General features: G+C 40.5%; 2 protein-coding genes across 3 annotated transcripts in view; both read right to left on the bottom strand.

Moving 5' to 3' along the window:
- Positions 1–7,120, bottom strand: part of SLC30A10 (solute carrier family 30 member 10) — a 31,612-nt gene extending 24,492 nt beyond the window's left edge. The window contains exon 1 of the mRNA XM_064477282.1: positions 6,670–7,120. Within this exon, the coding sequence (XP_064333352.1) occupies positions 6,670–7,120 (451 nt within the window). The remainder of the gene's footprint in view (positions 1–6,669) is intronic.
- Positions 7,121–12,648: 5,528 nt separating this feature from the next.
- Positions 12,649–16,731, bottom strand: part of EPRS1 (glutamyl-prolyl-tRNA synthetase 1) — a 56,081-nt gene continuing 51,998 nt past the window's right edge. For both annotated transcript variants that reach the window (XM_031438394.2, XM_031438395.2), the window contains 2 exons: positions 13,115–13,179; positions 12,649–13,008 (listed from right to left, as the gene is read on the bottom strand). In XM_031438394.2, coding sequence (XP_031294254.1) covers positions 12,858–13,008; positions 13,115–13,179 — 216 coding nt within the window. In that variant the 3' untranslated portion in view covers positions 12,649–12,857. The remainder of the gene's footprint in view (positions 13,009–13,114; positions 13,180–16,731) is intronic.

The following is a 16,731-nucleotide window of genomic DNA, read 5'->3' as shown; positions in this document are numbered from 1 at the left end:
CTCAGTTGGTTCTAGACTCACGAGTGGACATTATTTATTGGCCCCGTAAAGTCCCGACAATGTCATCAGTTGACTTGGTCAGCAGTGATAGAGCAAGCTGCCAGCTCCCCTGTTTTCTCTCCTGCAAAATCTCACGGCAGTTTCTTCAGGTTAAGAATTCTACAGAAAACGGGTGGCCTGTCCAGACAGTTCCTCCCTGAACCTGATGTCTCTGCTGCTCTCCTGCAAGGAGCCAACCTCTAGTCCCCACTGGCCCGAGTCAAGGATCCTCTTTCTTTCCTCTTATCTACTGGGCTGATACATGCTTAGAAACGTCACAGCAGATAGAAAACAAAAGCCCAGACGCACGTCACTGAGAATTACTCTCAAGTAATTCTTCCTCCAGATTCTCTCAAGACACCCGCTCAGAGGTAGACGGTAATTATCAGGACATGGACTTTGGAAGACATTCTTCTAAGAAAAGAGCTTCCAGGTATTCCTGCCTCTCACAAAAAATGATGACAAGGCGCGTGTATGTCACAGTCATCAGAGGCAATCTCACACCATGTCTTGTAAACCCGCCATGACTACTGTCTCCACCAAAGAGCAAGAAGAAGGCAAAAAATAGCAAATAAATTCTTTATAGCTTGTAAGCAGCTGACCAAAAGAAAACAAAACCAATAAGCTCACTTTTGCCCCACTTTCCTGAGAAACTAAGCCCCTCAGGAAAACAAGAATGTCATTACTCACTAGACAGGACTGCGGGGAAACGTTTAAAAGGCAAATCATCCCAAGGTAGACAAAAGGTGTGGAAATGTAGAGTCTTGGTTCTAGCAATGACGTTGGGTCAACTGGAAAGCACCCAGTGCCTCAGTTTCTCCATTTGTAACTTGTAAATATGTGACTTGGAAATATAGCTACATTTGCATTATTTTAATGAGTGACACGTTGACATGTTACCACAGTTTAAAATATATCATCTTTAACAGTTGAAAAACATAAGTAGTACCCTTCTGCAAAGTGCTGTCTTGAGCACTGAAGGATGAGGAATGTAACATTTATAAGAGCCCTCTGAAAAATAATACATCATGAAGGTATTATTCTTTATCAAAAGAAAAGCATGGAGAATCTTTAAAATAGGTGTACTGATACCTGAGATGAGACTCAGAGTTAAGTGTCTTCTCCAGTATCAGACCCAGTGAATGAGGGAAGAAGTTCCAGAACATGTATTTTCTTTTTTTTTTTATTGAAGTACAGTTGACTTACAATGCGAGTTCGTTTCAGGTGTACGGCATAGTGATTCAGTTACACACGCACACATACATACTCTTTTCCATTTCAGGTTATTACAAGATACTGAATGTAGTTCCCTGTGCTATATAGTAGGGGACTATAGTTGTTTCTCTCTTTTGTATACAGTAGTGTGTATCTGCAAATCCCAAACTCTTAATTTATCCCTCTCCCCTCTTCCCCTTTGGTAACCATAAGTTTGTTTTCTACAGAACCTGTATTTTCTAATTACAGGTCCATGATCCTTCTGGTTCACCTCACTAAAGATGCTGCTAACCTGCCATCAGAAGACACACTTGTTTTGTGAGGTTTTCCAGGAATGGGGATGGATCTGCACTGATTATACATATGACTAACAGCAAACCACTCTGAGGTCGGCTGCCGGTCCCTGGGTGTGAAGGAGGGTGAGGACTGGTCTGCAGAAGGATCTCAGTAATATTTTCTTTGTTCTTGTCCCTTCAGCCCTTGGACAGTCACTACCAACCACAGCCACCAAGTGCCATGTTGAGCAGTTAATACACACAATATAATTTCATATTTCATATCAAAGATAGATAATTACCCATTTTACAGATGAAGAAACTGAGGTTGAGTAAGTTTAAGTAACTCTCCAGAGGTCACTCAGTATCAGAATGAGGATTCAATTTATAGTGTATCCATTTGCACTTTTGACATGCCATTTTGTGATCACTGCCAAATAATTTTTCACACCCTGTGATTTTTTTTTTCTTTCTTTGGTCTTTTTTTTCCCTCAGGGTTTATAATTAAGGGCCTACGTTCAACCTTCTCATTCTTCATACACTACCATTGACTAGCTGTGTGACTGTGCTCCTGACTCTCAGTCTCTGTTTGCTTATCTGGAAAAATAGAGATAGTAAGTATTCTCTCTCGCTAATTATTTTCCAAAACATATAATTCTCCAAATGTCGGTGACATGCTGCTGTGATGACTCTCCCTGCGCTTTCACAGTGTCTGACAACTCCCAGATGTCAGTAAACCCTTAGTTTCATTAAAAATTAACTCAGTTATCAGAGTGGCCTCTGCATTTTAGAAGAAAACGGCTAAGAACGAGGAATTGGTCTCTTTATCTTTTTTTTTTCAGTTGAATTTGATCTCACAAACGTGAAACAGTGCCTATTTTTCAGTCTCCCTTTCAGCTTTCTTATTCATTCCCTGTGACTGACCCAGAACCCGTCCCTGGGCAGCAGGAGAGGCGAGGGGCTGCGCAGACTGTCAGGAACACGCAGAGAGACGGAAGGGAATCTAGCAAGCCTCTGTTCTGGGCTAGATCCTGTGATCTGGGGTAGGTGTGTATACTTATCACTGAACCCTCGCGTGGAAGTGAATGGTTGAAAATGCTTGCAAAAACAATGGGGAGGGTCAGATACGGACAAACAGCAAAGTAACAGTTTCTGGGAATTAAGCATCATGCTTCCTAAAGTTATTTCATAATTATTGCCAACGTCCCATCATTCCAATCCAGCCTCTGCAGTAGAAAGAGGACGCAGGGAACCAATATCTAGGAAGCCTTCTTCCCCTGCCCGATTTGAAAAGCTGCCTTCACTCGTGTGGTTTCTGGTCTGACTTACTTACTCCATGGTACTGGGTGCTGGGAGAGAGGCGGCAAATTCCCCCTCGCCTCTCCGAAAACCATGAGCCTTGCCTACTTTGCTTGTCTCTGGATAAAATCTGCTTTTAGTGTCCGCAGGACTGTCTGTGTGAAAGGCTCCCATCAGGCTACAGCACTGAGTCTTAACTAGAAGCTCCTGGGAGCAGCCAATCAGCAGTGTGCAAACCCTCCCCAGCAATGAACTTTGCTGATCACCGTGTGGGCACTGCCTCTAGCAGGTTGGCTGGGGAAGTAAAATGTCAGAAAGGTGGTGAGAGCGAGAGAGAGAGAGAGAGAGAGAGAGAGAGAAAGAAAGCAGTTTGGAAATCAAAACAAAATTAATGTAAATAAATTCACAGAAAAAGGCATTTTATAAAAAGAAAGAAAGAAAGAAATTAAATAATACAGATATTTCAGATCTAAATGTGTCATTTATAAATCATGTAAATGGTAAGCCTATCCTACACAGAGCTACACAGAACTACCTTTTGTTTAAAATAAAAAGCCAACGTACGGCAAAGTATTTGTTTAAACACAAATCGAGGGCAAAGAGAGCTCTGTTTGTGAAATGTTAAAGAAAAGCCTGAAAAATAGAAATAAAATAAGAACATTAAAAAAACCCTGTGAAAGTCAAGGAAGATCTAATAAAATAAACAAGGAGTAGGAAAAAAGGCGAACAAAACAAATGGTGTCCCTAAGTCTCTAGAGAGAAAACTGATTGTCCCGCTCTTCCTAGGACCTGAAGGCACCTGTTGTTTTCACCCCTCCCTGCTTTCCCCAGACACATCTATAACCGTCTTCCCTCCAACACACTCACACAGAGAGCCATCCAAATTTTGGACTTCAAACCTAACTTTTTTTTCTTTCATGATGGTACTTTTTACTTTTTTCATTTTGCCTTTTACTTTAGCCAAAAATATCTGCTCCACCGTTGCCTTTTCCTGTCGGGGATGGACTCGCATGGGCTATATACTGATCTAAATCTTCCAGACTCCCTGTCTCGGTGCAATCTTTCAGACATTCTTTTCTCCCAGGTAATGTTTTAAACTTCTGCTCCTTCTGTCTGATTCTCCAATGTATTTTCTCCATGAATCCCAGAGATGTTTAAAGTCTTAACTGTATGCACAGCCTGTTTTGTTAATATTTAATTGGAATGTGTGGTCTTATTTTTGACTCTTCTATGATCTCAGACATAAAATATAACTGGTGTCAATTCCCACACCATTCAGATAAAGCAAAACATGGAAAAGAGCCACAGAACCAAGAGAGACTGAAGGCTTGCTAAGTAAAACTGTCTCTTTAGATCCACATCTCACAAAACAAAGTGATGGGTTACCTGATTCTGATCACTCAACCAGGAGGTACCACAGTTCTTTAGCCTATAGGTACTTCAAAATGCTTTAAGCTAGAATTCTAGATATATAGAAAACCTTTCTCCTGGATCTCTTGAAGTCAAGAGTCATTTTTTTCCCTCATATTTTATGCCTCCTGGTATAAATCAACACGTATGGATTAATCATATTTCTCCTTAGGAGAGGAGACAGTTGGGTTAATGTCAGATTGTGAGATTTATCTAACCCAAATATTTACTCTTTACCTTATGCTTACTTAGGTGATAGAAAGGATATCAAAATGTATGTTTCAGTAAAGTGATAAATACATAACTTGAGATGTAAATGCTAAGTCTTAACCCTAAAATCACTTAGAGGGTTTAAACACGTTAAGTTTCTAATAGAAGAATTCAGAAATATCAAAATCTACCAAAATAATCATTTTAACATACAACATGGATCTTAAAGCATTTGCTATATGTGTGTATGGTACCTATCAGTACAGTTACTTAAAGTAGAATATCATATAGCATCAAACACTTCAAAAGAACATAAATACTCTGGAATTAAGACAGGAGAAACCCATATGGTCAGGGTGAAATATTTGTCTTAAGCCTCTTGTTATCCTAGCATGGACATAAACATTGGAAAGCACTGCTTCTCAAATTAGAGCTAAACTAATTATTAGATTATAATATCTGATAATAATCCAATGTATTAAAAATAGAGCCATGTTTGCCTACCAAATTTTGGTGTCGGTCAAAGAATCAAACTCTTTGCCTAAATTGCTTTTGCTCTATGCAGGTAAATATCATCTGTCAAGAGTAAAGACAAAATTAGAACTAAAGACACAAGGGAAGGTTAGTAATGGTGACACTTCCATTGCCAACACTAACTACTTGTTTGATCAGCTTCCTCGCCTTAAATTTTTACTTAGCAAGAAGTATATTTCTTTCCTATATCAAATATGTGGATTTTATGATCTGGAACGTCAAGTAGTAATTTTTACGTGATGACTTATATAAACAAGGCATAGGATCTCAAGTTAACTAATTATCGTCTTTTACAAAAGATGAGGCCCTGATTCATTAAATCAAATAAAGATACAGACTCTAGTTTCATGTCTGTTCCCTTTTATACTTAACATATACTAAAGGTGCTCTCATAATTCACACTGTACCAAGGGAAAAGTTTAAACAGAGATAGGCTAAGGGACTGTTCCCAGGTGACAACGTTTACAACGGCAGGAAAGATAGGAGGAATATGACAAAAAATGCAAACTCTTACCCTGAGTTTCCCAGGCTGAGCTATATGATGCCCCAACTGTTCAGCATCAAATAAGAAGAATCATGAAATGTCTTAAAAACCAGCTGAGCAATTAGAATTCATTGATACTGGATTACCACATAATTCAAAGGCTTGCATTGTGATTTCTTTAAAAAACAATACTCCTTACCAAGTGCCTATTAAGTGCTTAAGTACTTGGGATCCCGTTTGGTCTTTACTGCCCCCACATTACAGGTGGGCAAACAGGGCAGGTGAAGCAAACTGGCTGCTGCCCTGTGTCAGAACCAGGAGTTGGACCTGGTCTGTTCCTGAGGTCCAGCGCCTCACAAAGCCCTGGAAACTGCTCTTCTGCAAGAAGCTTCTAATGTATTTTTTAAAATTCCTTTTGTGGTGATAAAGAAATTTGTTTCCACCTAATAATTTATCTTTTGGATTCTTTGTTACCAATTTATTGTTCTCTTCCCAGATTTAATTCAGTCTTTTGACAGATGACCCAGTGATTTGGTTCCCACTCGTAAGTCCCTCCTAAAGATTCACAGGTAGGCAGCTTTCCTTTTTCTCAAACAGGACAGATGTATAGAATAAATAAACACAAATGTTTCCATCCCCTCCAAAAAGAGAGCTAAGTGTACTAATCACCTTTATTTTTTCTCTCTCCACATTGTATCACATTCCTTGAATATATTCCTGGGGGTTTATCAGCCACATAGATTAGTTTCTTCTTTAATTGTTGGGAGTTGGTTATGCAGCCCAGTATTTTTTGAACACATTGAGGGGGCATGAAAATATTATTTTTAAACATAGCCCCGGGTCACATCTGGGTAAACAAAATGAGCCAGTTGTTAAAGGAGACTCTTCCTGTGCCGCGTCCACTTTCTTTCAAAGGGCTCCCCCTGCGGCCAGGGTTGAGTGCTTTACCCCCTCTCCACTTCTGTCTGCACGTTTTTTTCATTCCCGGGGACTGAAAATTAAAGACCCCCACGTGGCCAGCTGCCACCCAGCTGACAAGGAACTTGGACTGGAAGCGACTCTTTGGAGAAAGCCCTTCAGTAAAGTCCCGGGGACAAGAGGCCGACCGAAGGAATCGGGCCTCTGCCCCCAGCACCCCCAGCGGCCCCCGAGAGAGCGCCGGCCGGGCCTCTGACCGTCCCACAAGCCCCGACGGCCGCTTACCCGTCTCACCGTCTCCCCGGGGCCCCGGCGGCGCGCGGTAACAGCAGTCCAAGAAGATGACATAGTTCAAAGCATTGAAGAGCAGCCCGACCAGTCCGGCGCCGAGAACCAGCAGCGGCGCCTGCGTCTTCTGGGGGTTGATGTACCTTTTGACGCCTTCAACCAGGATGCTGAACATCAGGGCCACGGCGAAAACGGAGTTGCCGAAGGCCCCCAGGACGTCCGCGCGCAGGAGGCCGAACGTGCCCTTGCTGTGCCGTCGGATGCTGCTGGCCCGCACGCCCGCGAGCCCGACGACCATGGAGACCAGGTGGGAAAGGACCGCGAAGGCATCAGACGCCAAGGAGAGGGAGTTGCCGATGTGGGCGATCACCAGCTCCATCACGAAGAGGAGGATGCTGACGACGCACATGAGGATTAAACGGAAGCTTCTCCCCGAGTACCGGCCCATGGCGCCCGGCTCTGCGCCGTCCCCGTCCCCGGCCTGGGGAGTCTGAGCTCGGAGGGGAGCAGGTCCAGATGCAGTGACGACAGCTCCTGTGTAACTCTCCCCTTCAGCCTGGCAGCGCTTGTCACATTTGAAAATCACCTTTTATAGGCTGCTATAAAGCCATAAAACAGTTTAAAGGGCAATTAAGCAAGAGATGTCACGTGAGCGGGGACTTGAGGGGGAAATCACTGACTTCAGATACGAACTTGAGGGGTTTCTCTTGTTTATTTATTTGTGAGCTTAATTGGAGAAGTCAGGAGCCTCTGTGTCAGAATCATGCCAAGCTCACCCGTGGCTGTGGCCCTCTCACTTTCCACACTCCGGGTTTGCAGTGACTGCTCTGGTGTTTGACGTAAACAGTCATATCTTGTCAACCTGGTGCGTAAATAGTTTTGAATGCCGTTCACTGAATGGAACAGGGAATATTCTAGGGGTCACTAATCCAGAGATTAGAGCTACAGTTAGTGAAAGCCAGGGAAGAAGCTGGGTGATTTTTTTCTGCTGCCTTGCCCACTGATCTGGGATAAACAATCACCCTACTTCCACACATTCTCCATAAGTAAGAAAAACATTCCTCGTGTTCAGGAAAGAACTACCTTTACACTGGAGGAGCTAAAGACAAAATCCCAGTTAGTTTCAGGGAAAAAGCCAAATTACAATGACTTGATTTCAGTGATGCAAGGACTTTTTTTTTTTTTTTTTTGGTTTGGTTTGTTTTTAATCTTCTCATCTGTCACTTACAACCCTTAAAGGTTTATTTACCATTTCCCAAATATCTAAAAGAGTAGTGGCCTCTATCGTTACAGAATTAAAAGCTGTAAACTGTCTAAGCAAGGAAGTGAGAGAAAGTAGAAAAAGAAGAAGATATGAAGAGATAAGAGGGAAGGACCAACCAGGGAGGGAAAATAGGAGAGAAGGACTCTGAAGGCCATGGAAGAATGTTTCAAAGCGGAGGGAGAACCAGCTGGGTCAAACACTGAGAGGGTAAGAAACACGAGGACTGGAAGTGACTGGTTTAACCTGATGGAGGCCACTGGTGACCTTAGCAAGGGGGCAGACATGAAGTGGGCTCAGGAGAAGAGAGCAGAAAAATTGGAGACGGCACGTGCAGACAATTCTCGCAGTCTTACTGCGAAGCAAAAGGAATATGGAGCCAGGAAAGGGTATTTTTAGTTTGGGGAGAAGACAGCATATTTACAAGGTAGTGGAGAGGTCCTTCAGAGAAGGGAGGTGTGATGACACAGAGGGGACAGTGGCTGAAATGCCACCATTGAGAAGGCAAGAGGGGATGAGGGTTAGTGTGCAAGTGGAGCGGTTGCCCTTGGCTCTGAGAAGATGGTTCGTCTGGACCAGTTGAGAAGGTGGATATATGGACCGTGAGTAGGGCAGATGTGATGGGAGGTAGGGGTGGGTCTGTTCCTATAGTCTCTACCTTCTTAGTGAAACAGAAATCAAGATGATCAACCAAAAGTCAGAGAGGGGAAGTTATGAAATAATTGTCAAAGAAGAGTGAGAAAATGAAGGAATGAGGGAGCTATAGTACAAACCCATACTTACCACGTGTGAAGTAATAGCAGTGCTAACATTATCACCAGCCTGTTATCCCTCAGGCTCCTCACTCATTCAACAGGTATTGCTTTTCTTTTTTTCCCTCCAAGAACCTGCTTATTTTTAAACATCATGGAAATCATACTTTACATAGAAATTTTATTCCCTCATTCTGCCTTGCCATTTTCTAGTTTTTACAATCATCATTTTAAATGTGTGTGTGTGCTAGTCTATCAAGTGGATATAGCCAAAATATACCTCAACATTTCCATTTTGTTGAACTTTGAACATACTCCCATTTTAAAACATTATTTTATAATCTATAGTAAACATCCTTAAGCATATAGCTTATCCCTAAATTATTACTCTGTTATGACACATTTTGAGGAGTAAAATTTCTGGGCCAAAAGGCATAAAGATTTTTTTTAAGGTTCTTGATGCATATTCCCAAATAGCAGCTTGTTCAAATGGTGTTTCTTAATCACAAAATCTGGTTTTAGTGACATACTTAAAATACATTCTTAAATGTTCCTATTACATGAGATTTATTTATTTAAAATCTTTTTAATAGCAGTTCAGTACTGTTGATGCTCCAAGCTCTTTAATCTTCCAGTAAAGTTGAACAAAGCCACTGGTTTAACATCACCTACTGAGCCACAGAAATGTCTCTGTATCTGTTATTTTAAGCCTGGTGGTGTGGCAGAATAGCATTGACTTAAATTTCCAGCTGCTGTCATCTCAAGTGTAGGCTAGTTCTCCGCACACTGCTATGGCCGGGATCATCTCACGACGTGTCAGTGAGGTTCAGCAGGCGATGGCCCCCTACTGCCAGTGCTCAGCCCGGTACGTTGCTGCATCTCCCTGTCCACTTAATGGCCTGATTTTGCATCTCAAATAGGACAACTTCAGGGAGAATAAGCCAAGGAGATAAAAAACCATGTTTGGTTTTATTCACTACAGTCTGCTCTGGCACTTTGTACAGAGTGGGCACCAAGTTATTAAAGAAATGGCTAACATTTTCTAGACATAGTAAAAGTGACAAAGAGCCCAAGATATGTTTGAAAATGACAGGGTAGGGTAGCTGCCTCCCCAAACTTCTGATGCTCCTGACAGCCCCTGAACACCTTAGATATATGACAGATGACTAATGTTCAAAACTAGAATTAGACGTAAGTAGGGTGAGCTGTCCAGACTCACCAGTCAAAATGCCTTCTTTCTGCCTGTTTTATGGGGTGTTCCGCTGCCTGCAGATCTCGAGACTCAAAGCCTGACCACTAACGGCCAGATGAGTTGCTGTTATTGTCCAATTCTCACAAAGGCTTCATGTGATTTCGTGGCATAATTAGAAACAATTTTAAACCCACTGTCAGGAATAGACTAGAAATTTCTAACTGGTGATATGCACGGGTAGTCCTAGTGAGCAGAGCCAGCAGTAAATACACCTTGACCTGTTTTCTTTTCGAAAACCACCATCACTAGGCACACGATCACTTCTGTGACTGTCAGTTGTGTGTCTAGCTGCTGGCTGTCGTCTGCAAGTAAGACACAGTGATCATTTCTTAAAAGATACTGTTTGGGGTCAGGTTTACGTACTTCCTTGAAAAGCATCACCATGCTTAAGATGTTTGAAAAGGTTTTGGTATTTTAGCTGAACCTCAATTTTTGAAAAAAGCCAATTTATCACATGTAGGTTTGAGGTGAAGGATTCCTTCCGTAACACAACTCCTCACTGTAGAGTTCCTTTAAACAGTGAATTCCTCTAAAGCAGCAAAGGTCAACTTTTTCTGCGATTAGTTTTGCTCATCTGAATCTTCCAATAGCCTGGAGATGTGTCAGAGATAACCCCCCCCACTCCAAATGGCCAGGGGCTACAGAACAAAATGTAGTTATGAAGCTTGGATCTACTTTTCAGGCTTTTGACAGGGACTGGCTAAACAAAAGCTTGTCCTTTAAAGCATTTGTTTGCAGGGAAACAAAACCAAACCTCAGGCACTAAGGTCATAACTGTTAACTGGAGCTACATACTAGGAGCGACTGCCAGTTGACCGTACATCACTGTCATAACCAACGTTAGTTATTACTTATTAGGTGCTAGGTGTTGCTCTAAGTACTTTATGAGTTAGAGTGACTATGATGGAGATATTAGACTTCACACAGCTACCAAGGGTAGAGAAAGGAGATAAAGCATTCTGAACTGCCCTAGATCAATAAGAAATGATCCTGGGTACAAAAACGTGGCTCAGATACGTATCTCATTAAGCTAGAAATATGAATACACATACTCAAAACGTCAATCTTGAAAGCATGCTACATTTAGTCTGCTTCCTTTTGCCAGTTTCCCACCAACCTAAGGACAGTTCTGCTGTGCTCTCATACACAGTGGGTACTTTCACAGCTTTGCATATGTTGTGCCTTCTGCCTCCTGGAATGTCCATCCTCTTCTATTTATTAAAATTCTATTCAGCCTTCAAAGCACAGCTCAAATTTTAAGTCCTTTTTGAAGTTTTTCCCTTTATTGATGTATTTATCACTACCAAGTGGGAAAACAGATGGGAGCAGGACCCTGAAAGAGAGAGATAACAAGGAGACTAGAAATGAGGCGTAGAAGGCCTTCCACGCAAGGCACAGAAGTGGGAAACAGCACGTTGTCTACAGGAAACCCCAAATGGTTAGGCTGCAAAGGACTCTGCAGCTTTGGTTGAGAAGGAGACTGGACAGGTAGGCTGAACAGGAATAGGCTGAAGGGTTTAACTTTTATCCTGTTAGTGATGGTGAGCCACAGAAGGGTTTTAAGGGAAGAAAAACATTTAAATTGTACATTAGGAAAAAAAAATCACCTGTGAAAAAGTGGAGACTGGCCTGGAGATGAAACTGGAGGCCAGTAAACAAGTAGGTAACAGGCAAGAAGGCGATCCAGACCTGCAGGCGACAGGGGAGACCTAGAGGCCTCAGAGGTGAGGGCAGCATTTTTGCAGGCCACTGAATCCGGCTCCCGGTGTGTTGGAGCTGCCGACTAGAAGGACTCGTGGGGTTCTGGTTTAGGTCACCGGGTACATTTCGGTGATGCTAGTCTTTCAGGCAGCGAATACTTAGGTCTGGGAGTGGAGAATGAAATGAGGTTTTTGGAGACAGGCCAATCTGAAATATTGATGGAACACTCAAGATAACCCACTACGCAGCTAGGATGGAGGTCTTGAGCTCAGACTGAGACATAAAAATGTTGGAGTCATCTTCCTAGTAACGCTATTTGGAACCATGGGACTAGATGAGGCCGCCTGGGTACCCTAGAAGAGGGCCAAGTACAGACAATGGGTACACCGTGTCTGAGAAGCAGGCTGAGGGAGAAAAGCCAGGGGAAGGCACATAACTGAGAAAAAGAGCCAGAGAGGTAGGAGGGCAAGTAGCAGGAGTGAAATGAGTAAAAAGAAATGTCACACAGCAGCAGGCCTGCAACAGAGGGACACAGTACGACAGGAAACTAAGATGTTAGCTTTGGTCAGAAGGGGTGGCAGCGACCTCTGTGAGAACAGCGTTGTGGGAGGTGGGGGCAGAAGTAGGGGGAGGAAAAGCGCAAAGTAAGAAGTGAGGAGGGCTGACCGCTCTTAAAGAAATCATGCCTGGGTTTTTGAAGAACTCATGGTAACTAGTAGGAACCAGAGGGGGAGAGGAGCTCAAAAGAAACCTTTTTTTTTTTTTTTTTTTTTTGGTACATTTGTGATTTTGTTTTGCTTTTTAAAAAGAAAGATTTAGGGCAATTTTAGATTTAGTAGGAATTAAAGAAAAGAAGTCCTCCAACATTTAAGAAGCAGGAAATTGGTGGTTCAAGGTCTGAAATGTGAGGGATACTGAGATCAAGAACAGTTATTTTCATCTCTTCATAGGAATTTTCCTGTAGCACAGAATTCAGGGATTTCAGAAACAAATGAATACATGAAACAATATTAGTTCATGATATTTATTACGGGGGTTATTTTTACAGAAAAGACTTTTTTCCACTGTTAATTTAGGCATAAGAATAGGTGTCTGTCTTATGTGAGCTCCTTTTTGAACTTTTATTTTAAAAAATCATAAAACTGTCTATATCTGGGAAGATACTACTACCAATATTTTAAAAAGTGAGTAGGGTTGGAGATGGTGTTTGTTTCATGCCTTAGTAACTACGACCAAACAAGGTGTAGAACTTGGCAGGGTTCTTGCCGCAGACGCACTTGGCTCCAGGCTGCAGCTCACACAGTGGTTTGAAGGGGATGCAAAGGCTCTTCGCTCCCATCGATGGGGCACCAGGTTCAAGGTCTTGATCCCTGAAATTAGAAACAAAGAAGAATTCCATTCATGTAAGCTGTATATTCCTATTCTTTCCCACTGCACGACTGCACAGGTTTCATCTGTTAAGTGTAATTATCTTACCTGGCGGTGGTCTTTTTGATCCAGTCTTCACAGTCAATTTCCCCACAGAATGGAATCTGAGCGATCTAGTAAGAAAAAAATTTTCAGTATTTACAACTCCTCCTATTCCATAAAAGGGACATTTGAGTTCTCTATTAAACCTACAGGCAAAAAGGATAGGTCTCTCAGCCTTCTTCTAGCCATGATACCTTTGCACACCTGCCAGGAACTTTGCTCAGAGGTGCCTGAGATAGGAAAGAATGTTGTTCCGCTGTCCAAAACCCACACATCATATAACCCAACAAAGATATCTTTGCAATACACTTAAATGTCCAAAAAAGCTGGCTACAACACAGTGCTAAGAGAAGGAACAAAGGGTGAATCTCAAATCCCCCGCTGCAAATCCAGACTACTGCCTGCTCTACCTGGCTAGGTGGTTATCAGGAGGATAGAGGGGAGATGACAAGTAGTAAACTGAGTTTTAAACTGTGGTTAAACCTCCCAAATTTTCTTTCATAGACCGTATAGAATAATGGGCAGAATCAAGAGACCTGGGATTTCATCCTAAATTTGAAATTCACTGCCTATCTGAAAATCTCTAGCCCTGAGTTTTCTTTTGAAAAATGTGGATGTTGGACTAGACAAGAATTAAGATTTCTCTCAGTTGTAAATCCTCAGTTTTTCATAAGTCTGCATCAAAATGAGGCTTGTCTGCAGCAATAATTACGCATTAGTCCTGTAAAAAGTTCGTTAGTGGAGCGCAGAGAGGGCAAACGTGTGGGTAATGCCCCACACATTCGAAATGCTACTTTAAAAGCAGCCAGAAGGTTACCCAGCTTCCTCATTAACTTGTGATCAGCCAGTCCCAGCCACACCTTCCACGCTCAAAGCCAGTACCTCCTGGAAACCCTTCCATGCAATTGGAATTTGGTTAAACATGTTTCAAAAAGCTTGTCTAAGAAGTAAAGTGAAAGTAAATAGATTAGGAAATTACCAAAAACTGAGTCATTCAACAGGAGAACATCACTGCAGGATGAGGAAGGGTTTAGTTACCTATGTCTCTTATGCTGATTTAGCAGAATGTGTCAGCCTAATTCCCAAATCTGATAAACTGCTATTTTGGTGATGTGCCTTAAGACAATAAAGAGGTGATAAACTTCTAGGCATGGTGGGTGGGGGTGAAGGGAAGGTGGAAGAGATGATAATAATAAGTATTCTGAAATGTTTTAATATAGGTTTTAAAATATATGTTAAATTGATAATTACAGAATTATTTTAATATATAAATAATTTAATTAAATGTTACAAACAATATAAAACTAATAATTATTGGATATATGTTAATACGAAATTTAAGTATAGAAATTGTGTGATGAAAACTGAAGCAAAAACGAACCTAGAGATACAAGAGCTGAAATAACAGTTACTTCCCTGTATTGAAACTTGGTAAATCATTAGCATTTATACAAACAAAAATGAATGAAAAAACCGTACATCCATAAAAGTATTTTTTAAAATACATTACAGAAGACAGAATGAATCAGTCTCTAATTATGCAATGATAAAAATATTAAGACAACTACCAAAGAATGTTTTTGAATAATGAATTTAAATTTGGTTTCTTAGAAATTCTACTTTTGTTAACTCATAACACTTAAAGCTATTTTTAATAACTTAACACATTTTACAGTTAAGTAGTCTTTTTCTGTAAGAAAAAAAATCACTAAGTCTTGAGAAGGGATTTCTAAGATAATGATTTTTAAAATTTTAAATGGTATGAGTATGTGAACAAATTCAACTAAAGCTGTTATTAAATGTATCTGAACTCGTAAATGATAATATTATATTAAAAAAAAAGTTTTAATTCTTTACAGCCTCAAAGTGAAGTTTATATAAGACCTGAAATTTCTTATTATTTATGCATGTAATTCATTAATATAAAAGGACAGTATGCATTTTTAGACTATTTATTCAGCCATAGAAAGGTTTTTATCTTTTTATTTCTTATTGTTTCTACATCTATGTTTTAAAAAGACACAACCTTTTTTTCCCTTTAACTGAGGCACTGGGGATTGAACCCAGGACCTCAAGCACACCAAGCAGGTGCTCTGCCACTAAACTCCCCACCCCCCAAAACACAATCTTTTGCAATAAATAATACCTTAAACTCTGCAGAAAATTTTAATCATGAGAAATATTAATACTCAAAAATTATAGTGATCAATAGATTAGTAATGTATGTCAACAGTCAAAAGTATGTTACATGTAAATAATATTTATTTTTCATTTAATTAAGATCATCCCCTTGGAAAAATTTACTAAAATCAAGTCCTGCAAATCAGATATAAAATTTCTTTTTTCATATATTTATACCAACAGGGAAGAGTAGAAAAGCAAACTCTCACCTACACTGAAGTTCCAAAGATCCCTTTCTCCCTCCCACCTCCCAGTAAATCCAATTTTATTTACCATAGCCTCAAAGGTTGCTTGATGGTCAGTCAACATGAGGTAAGATGGGGGATGAAACTGATGACTGAACACAAGATAACAAAACTTGCTTTGGTCTCTGTGATCTTTGAACACACAACTAAACTGCTGTATTCTGCTTTAGGATACATGTTGAAATCTCTCTAGCAGCTTAGCTTATCTAATATTAGAATGAAAGATATGATTCCACTAGTATCTACTGAGATTTCTTTGAAAGTAATGAATTAACTGATAGGCACCCTATTGATTTATTAACTCTTATGCAATGTTTTTAATAGACTGTACTGCAAAGTGACTACCATATGTCTATAATAAAAGAAGTTATAAAATTCAATACTTAATGACACAAAAAATTATAAAAAATAAATCACAATGAAAGGGAATGAGAGAAAAAATACACATGGCATCAGATGACTATCCATTCTCTAGCCAGAATGCTAGAAGAAACAGAAATAGTTTGAAGTCAAGCGACAAATTATGGAAACCAAGAATAACTGAAGGCTAAATATTGAAGCATTACGGATCTGAAGGGGATTTTGATACTATTTTTCACTCATTTTACAGATTAGTAAAGTGAGAGCCAAAGAGATTAACATTTTCCACCTCATGTAAAAAGAGACATGTTAGGAGACTATGACCACAACCAACTAAAATGTTGTCTTACACTCTCAGCATGAATTTAAGAAAACAAAAAACAAAAAAACACAAAACCAGAAGGAAGCGCATTAAGCTGAATCAGAAGCGAGAGCTAAATTCTAATCCCAGGTCTGCTTCTGTATGGCTTAGGGTAATTTATTATTAGACCTTGGTCCATGGTTTTTCTCATTTATAACTTGAGGGCACAGGACTGGCTATATAATCAAATGTGTACACCAGGATACTAATGTTCCTAAGGGATTCATTCCAGTAATTAATAATTTTGTAAATCAAGACCTCTCCTTTATGAAAATTAGGTTTCAGCTGTGAACACCTGCATACACACAACACAAAGTTGATAAATTCTTAAAGAGCCATTAGGCAAGCCTGTGTAGTTTAAGGAGCCATAAGTACCCACTCATTCTCAAAAACAGGCTTAGAAATGAGTGATACTTTCACTTATTATTAAGAAAGTTCAGCTGTTTAAGATCTGGGTAAGTATATAGGCGCAGAGA

The sequence above is a fragment of the Camelus dromedarius genome, chromosome 21 (assembly GCF_036321535.1).
Source record: "Camelus dromedarius isolate mCamDro1 chromosome 21, mCamDro1.pat, whole genome shotgun sequence".
Classification (NCBI taxonomy): Eukaryota; Metazoa; Chordata; class Mammalia; order Artiodactyla; family Camelidae; genus Camelus; species Camelus dromedarius.
The sequence above is the reverse complement of the archived record's forward strand: the minus strand, read 5'-3'. Positions and strand labels throughout refer to the sequence as shown.